Source organism: Sceloporus occidentalis, unplaced genomic scaffold (assembly GCF_023333645.1).
Source record: "Sceloporus occidentalis isolate IW3139 unplaced genomic scaffold, rSceOcc1.0.p SCAF_271, whole genome shotgun sequence".
Taxonomy (NCBI): Eukaryota; Metazoa; Chordata; class Lepidosauria; order Squamata; family Phrynosomatidae; genus Sceloporus; species Sceloporus occidentalis.
The window spans coordinates 78,638-85,891 of NW_028317251.1; the positions used below are offsets into that span (position 1 = coordinate 78,638).

At 41.1% G+C, this 7,254-nt stretch overlaps 1 protein-coding gene across 1 annotated transcript; it reads right to left on the reverse strand.

The window, feature by feature from the left end:
- Positions 1–2,397: 2,397 nt before the first annotated feature.
- Positions 2,398–6,283, reverse strand: LOC149275655 (transcriptional regulator ERG homolog). The gene is made up of 6 exons (XM_089504426.1): positions 6,169–6,283; positions 5,875–5,952; positions 5,340–5,402; positions 5,052–5,111; positions 4,828–4,875; positions 2,398–2,909 (listed from the first exon to the last, which is right to left on the reverse strand). Exons 1-6 carry the CDS (start codon positions 6,281–6,283, stop codon positions 2,398–2,400), a joined length of 876 nt encoding a protein of 291 aa, XP_089360552.1.
- Positions 6,284–7,254: the final 971 nt, after the last annotated feature.

The following is a 7,254-nucleotide window of genomic DNA, read 5'->3' on the forward strand; positions in this document are numbered from 1 at the left end:
CTGTATCACCCCGTACCATCTGCGCTGTTCTAATGGCATCCTGTCCTGGGCATTGTTTGATGTCATGGATCTAACGCAGGAGCAGAAAGGATTCTGGGAGCGCTTTCAGCTCATTGTTCGACTTCCTGATAAACAGGATGCCAGCCGCGTGTCTGTGTTCAAGCAGGATGTACCTCTCTGTGTCTGACAGCGTAACAGCCCACAGGATATCGGGGAGGAATTACATGGCCGTCACTCGCGACTTAGTACATCAGTGGAACTCGATACTCCTCGGGTTCTTCATAGAACACTCAGGGAACATCCCCGGCGTCGTTATCATTCGTTTACATTGAGTGAGAGCGTATTTCGGTACAGAGGTATCCCGTGTCACAGGGACATATATACTTGGAGGCTATTTTTAGCCCCAAACGCGATCCCCACGGGCTATTTTTAGCTCGGCACTTCGTAGCATGTGTTATCTTAACGACTTTATACCAAGGAAAAGGTTGCACTTAAATGTCTGTGTTTTCCAGCTGATAATCTTTATTTTCACATCTGCAACTTTTTTTTTTCACCCCATTTAGAAAAACAACAAGGCCGTCGCGTTAAAGCGTAGAGCGACGAGCGAAGGACAAAAAAACCTCTATGTTTTTGATACTTTTCAGACTTAATCTGCTTCAGAATTCTAACCATAGAACCTGCCGGCAGATTGGCCCCATTCGGCCCCTCTAGTCGCCAAGACTCAAAACTTAATCAGTCGTTCGTCTCATCTTAGATTCAGGAGCCATATTGCCTATCCCATGCATGTTTAATACTCTGACACTCTTCCACTTCTGCTGGGAGGCTGTTCCACTTATCTACCACCCTCTCAGTAAAGTAAAACTTCCTTCCGTTCCATCTCAGCCTCCGACCCTCTAGTGTTAGGTTCCGGCCTCTTGTTCCAACATTTCCCTTCCTTTTAAATAAAACTTCCCTCCTGTCCTTTGTTAAATTCCTTTAAGCATTTCAACAACGAGTTAATATTTTTATTTTATTATCATTTAAGTTTTTTATTTACTTAACTTTTTCAATTATGAAATTTATACATTAAAAAATAAATTCAGAATATTCAGAATTGGTGAAAAGGGGTTCACTAAACAGGGTGAACGCACCAAGGAGAGGAATAACACTCACTTGGATACTACGGAGACCACATGCTTCACATCGAAAGTTGCAATTAAACACAAACGATCGATCGTGCCCACCAGATCTGCTCTAGGATCACAAGCTAGATTTTTTGGGATTTATAGAGAGGATTTTCTCACGTTTTTAGAGCCCAAGTTTAGGTTTTAAAGCTTGAACACCAACATGTGATAGTTGAAGATCAATTAAAGTGATTCATGGTAAAGCAGCCATAGGTTAGATGCTTCTATCCGCCTCATTGGCTAAATGGGTAGATACTGCTTGATAAGAAGGTCTTTTGGCCACCAAGAGGTTAACGATGTGTTCCATTTTAGCCCCGGGGCTAATATAGAACTGCCCCGGGGCTAAGTTACTGAGCCTGCAGTCTCGAGGTTGAGCGCTCCTCAAGTCAATGCATTTACATGCTTTCTCTAATACGTTAAACCTGTTAGCCGTCACTTAAGAGACATCACTGGGTTCAAGCGATCGCTGACCCCATACGCAACCTAATCAGGGACATTGCGATGGTTGCTATGGAAATTGCACCATTTCACAATGGTGCACCGTGTTAAACAAAACTAAAAAATGACGAGAGTATTTATCAAAAACACCATTGTTTATAATAAAATAATAGCCAAATTCCGCTCGACATCCGTACCTGGCGTCTGAAAATCTAAAGGTGTATATATATTAAAAAAAAAAGATCCAGAAGAAACTCCGGCCTGGGAACGCAATGCCGCAATTCCTTTAATAAATGCACTTATTAAAAAAAAATAATAGAAATAACAAAAAACAGGAGAGACATTGCCCCCCCTTCCCCCTGTCTCCGGTACTGGATCCCCATTCGGCTCATCTCTTGGCCGTCGCATCGCTTCCCGCGAGGAGTCTCTCTGGAAAAGTCTGATTAATGCGCAAATCCACATGGTTTTTGTTCCATAAAAGTCCGTTTTTCTTTAATAGCTCCCCCCTTTTTTTCTTGCGTGTTTGGGGCAATTAAGGCCGGGCTCCAGGGCCCGGGGGCAGACGTTTCAGTAAAAGCCTCCTAGGAGTCAATGATGTCCCCGAGTCTCGTGCCCACGGGCCACTTAATTGACCCCAGCAAAGTGACCCAAAAAGTGCGGGCTTAATGCCGTCTCTGCTGCCTTGAGTGTCATGATTGGGGGGGAGATGGAATTCAGGACCCTATCGAGGGCCCAGCCTTAATCCAACTCCGTATCCCTTCCTGAGTGGCCTCTCTTTTCTGCCCCCCCTTTCCTTTTAATAGTATGATCCAAGGTGCGGCCCCAGTTGCCCCCCATGTTGCCTTGTTACCCCCTGGCCTGAGTAGAGTCCCCCGCCAGCTGTTGAGCTGAAGTACTGCATGGGTATGATGGTGGAGAGGTTAGGGGACTGCGTGTGATGGGGAGGTAGAGGCATTGCTTGTTTTTGTTGGGGTGAGTAATACCCTCCGTCGGGGTATTTGCAGACGGCGGGGTCGTTGCTGTGAGACTGCTGGACCACCTGGATCCCTTGGAAGTCGAACTTGTAGGCGTATCGCTTGCCGTGCACCTTGCTCATGATGTTCTTGTCGTAGTAGTAGCGCAGCGCCCGGCTCAGCTTGTCATAGTTCATGTTGGGTTTGCTCTTGCGCTCCCCCCAGCGCCGGGCCACCTCGTCGGGGTCCGTCATCTTGAATTCCCCGTTGACCCCTTCCCAGGCGATGCAGCCGGAGTTCCCGCTGTCTGACAGAAGCTCCAGGAGGAACTGCCAAAGCTGAATCTGACCGCTGCCTGCGGGACAAAGAGAGGGGGGGTTACAACGCTACGAGGAGGACCCCATATTCCTATAGAGCTCATCGCGGGCCGTTTCTCCTGCCGTAAAGACTCAAACCTTAATCAGTCGTCGGTCTCGTCTTAGATTCGGATTCATGTATGTCTAATACCCTCACTGTATTACCCTCTACCACCTCTGCTGGGAGGCTGTTCCACTTATCTACCACGCTCTCAGTAAAGTAAACCTTCCTTCCATCCCATCTCATCCTCAAACCCCTAGTGTTAGATTCTGGCCTCTTGTTCTAACATCTCTGTATTATTTTTATTGATCTAAAATAAATTAGACCAAAAAAAATACTCAAAAATATTAAAATGAGCATTTATTGTTTTTCTACCTATTGTTTATTTTATTGATCGTTTTAAAGGGACAGCATCTTTTTTTATAAATATATTAGTGTTCGTTTAAAGCAGATTAAAAGTAATGAGCGTTAGGCTGACGAGGTTTAGGGGGGATTACGATTGCCCCTCGTAATAAAAACATTTGCACAACTTGTCCGGGGGGTGCAGGCAATTAAGCGACAGACAAGTCCTGCAGGGAAGCTAATTGCCCCTCGCAACCTGCTGAGTTCTGCACACAAGTACACGGAGGGGGCTGAAACACGACACGGGGGGTAACGGGGCACTAATCAGCCAAATAAAGAAGGGAGATGGAGAGGATTACCATAGAGGGTTGTTTATGTACAAGCTCAAGTACTTAGTGGGGTATGTCTGGGTCTCTGCCCCCCGCTTTGCACATACTGAATATCTTACAAATTGCCCTCCTATCTCAACACTTGTTAACCTTTGAATGCCCATGAAGAGATAGCAGGAGCGCCCTAAAATGAGGGTTAAAAATGGGACTTTCTCTTTAATTTCATATTAATATATTGTGTTTAATTTATAGTGGCTATCAATAAGGTAAATTTTGGGAGGAAAAAATATAAATTATAATATATAATACATTTAATATACATATAATATAAAATGATATTATTATAAATTATAATATATAATACATTTAATATACATATAATAATCTAAAATGATATTAATATAAATTATAATATATAATACATTTAATATAGATATAATAATCTAATATGATATTAATATAAATTATAATATATAATACATTTAATATGGTACATAAAATAATCTAAAATTCTATTAATATAAATTATAATATATAATACATTTAATATACATATAATATAAAATGATATTATTATAAATTATAATATATAATACATTTAATATACATATAATAATCTAAAATTCTATTAATATAAATTATAATATATAATACATTTAATATAGATATAATAATCTAATATGATATTAATATAAATTATAATATATAATACATTTAATATGGTACATAAAATAATCTAAAATTCTATTAATATAAATTATAATATATAATACATTTAATATACATATAATAATCTAAAATTCTATTAATATAAATTATAATATATAATACATTTAATATGGTACATAAAATAATCTAAAATGATATTAATATAAATTATAATATATAATACATTTAATATAGATATAATAATATAAAATGATATTATAAATTATAATATATAATACATTTAATATACATATAATATAAATGATATTAATAAAAATTATAATATATAATACATTAACTATACATATAATAATATAAAATGACATTATTATAAATTATAATATATAATACATTTAATATACATATATTAATCTAAAATGATATAAATATACATTATAATATATAATACATTTAAAGTTATATTAATAAATGATGCTTTTTACCCCTAATTTAAGAAAAAACTAAATTGTTGCTTGTTGTAATCAAAAATCTGTTATTTTAGAGTAAAATAAACCCCGGAAATGATTGGTTACTCACCAGGATTTGCAAGTCGGCTGCTCGTCGGTCCCAAAACCTGATAGGGGTCTGCGGGAGAAAGAAGGGGGGTATTTGCTTGATTTATATTTAATGGGACATTAGATCTCCTTCTGGACCGTAGCTGATACGATAGATGACCCCAGTTATGCCAATTACAAGGTTTTCAGAATTACCCCCTCCAGGGGTAGGTTTACATACTGCAGGGGTGGGTACATCAGACTCACCTTGGTTACTGCGTATTGTGCCCCCTGTGCTTGTGAGTCCGGGCGTCTGCGGAGGAGAAACTGCAAGAGAAAGTGGTATTTATTTCATTAGGGGGTATTAATAAAATGAAAAAAAATGTATAATTTCACATTTATTCCATAGGGGCCGACCATGTGCCGTCGGAACGAATCCATTAATATATTATAGAAATACGGGGAAACCCCCAGAATGTCAGCTGGCTAAGCATCATGGGAAATGTAGTCCAGAGAAGCCGGAGAGCAGCACCGGGTCCCTAGCGGCAACTTTACCTCTGTGGATGGAGCTGTTTGTCGTGTTCCAGGTCACCCTTCGCATGTCTTCATACACGGGTTCTGCGGGGGTAGACAGACAAGTCATTGGAAGTCCAGCAGTTCCCACCGATCAACAACGTACTCTGATACATTGTATCAATGAGCTCATTATATGTTAATTAAACCTTCGGGGGGGCTTGGATTTTTTGCAGATCATGATGTAACTAGATTTTACCCCATAATGACAGACACAGAAACTCAACCGCCTCGGCTCACCAAAATGGACACGGGTCATTAAGGGTCTGAGCCCCATCTCTGGTGACTGTAGGCACAAATACTGAGAGTGGGCAAGATGGCGACAGGAAGGGACAAGAACACAAGGCAGAGCCACACTAAGTGTCAAGAAACCCATGAGAATTAGTGTCTGGGCCAATTTCTGGGCGAGTTATGGCAATTCAGGCACCCATACCCCAAGGTGCCTCTAGGCACATGTCTGTAGAGGCTGATGGGACTCAGATCTTTGACCATGTAAACTCAATGTTTTCCCACTTACCTGTCTTCACCTGAGCACGTGGGGTCACTTGAGGTGTTTGTATGGCGGGAACCACAGAATATGTGAATGTTGGGCTGTCTGCAAGGTAGAAGTGAAAATAATTAATTTTTTATTCTAACTACCAGGTATAATCAGCACTAAGGCACATGATTAAGGTAGGGGTAACCACCGGGACCCCAGCTACTAAAAGGCCCCCCCATTCCCATGATTGCGGCCCAGCCAGAAACAATGATGGGAATTATACTCGGCCCTAGCTGGAGTGCCAAGGATTTGGCTACTTGGGGGGGCACGTACTTTGTCGTAGGTACGCCAAATGGGACATCAACATGTCGGTGCTGTAAGGGGAAGCTAGCCTGAGGAAGTCATCTCGGGTCATTTGGCAAAGTTCCTTCCCGTCGACACCGTGCATTAACGAGGTGCTCACATCACAAAGTCCATATTCCTTCACAGCCCAGTCCAACCACTGAGCCACGTGCTCCGGAGTCCACGCTAACGGGTCTGTGGAGGAGTAAGACAAAGTAAGAATTTGGCCCTCTCCATACATATTATTACCCAAGTTTCTAGAATGGAGAGAAGCCTTTATTACGGATATTTATCTCTCCATGTACGTCATCAACGAATTTGGGCTGCGAGCGACAAAATGGAAGAAATTACTTTCTATGATTCCAAGGGCAGAGAAGGAGGAAATCCAGCCAGGATGTGGTCAATGGAAGGGCAATTAGCAGCACAATTGCCAATTAAGGCTGAGATTTGTAGGAAATACATCAGGTCTTATCTCCAATAGAACTCTGTTTTTAATCATTAATGAGCGTTCTTCTCAGTATTATTCAATTTGCCAAAACCATGCATCGTACCAACTATAATAAATTAGGATGTTCCTCTTTGGCTTTAAACATAACACAGAGGTTCCCTGTCCACCCACCCCCCCCTCAATAGTTTTGGACACATCTCCAGATATTCCCAACTTTGCCCCGGATAGGACTCTGTCCGACCTGCTGGGACGATCACCCTCTTCTCTTCGTTCCCGTTGATTCCGTTTGGGGATCGGGGGCTGTTGCTTGTTGTGTCGGGGTAGCTGGGTTGGTAGTTGTTCTGAGATCCTTCGCTGCCGGATTTATCTGTTCCACCGGGGACCCTGAGCCCAAGGAGAAAGGGCATATGGGCTTATTCGGTAACTTAATTTCTCCTACCACGTCTGCCTCTTGGTTCCCAAACATGATATCACAAATATCTGGTCTTATGGTGAAATTGGTGAAGTTGTCCCTGTTTCTAATCTGTAATCACATCTATTGCTTAAGATCTAAACTTTACTCATAAATAGAAGGTTTCAATGGATTTTCCATGAAATTATAAACCTGTATCCAGGTGGCTAAATGACAA

Excerpts from the sequence above, each read along its gene's own strand:
- LOC149275655 (XM_089504426.1), bottom strand. The coding sequence starts at position 6,283 with ATGCACGGTGTCGACGGGAAGGAACTTTGCCAAATGACCCGAGATGAC. Across the intron at positions 5,403-5,874 it reads ACGTGCTCAGGTGAAGACAG|AACCCGTGTATGAAGACATG; the intron begins GTAAGTGGGAAA and ends CTACCCCCGCAG. Across the intron at positions 4,876-5,051 it reads CACAATACGCAGTAACCAAG|ACCCCTATCAGGTTTTGGGA; the intron begins GTGAGTCTGATG and ends TTTCTCCCGCAG.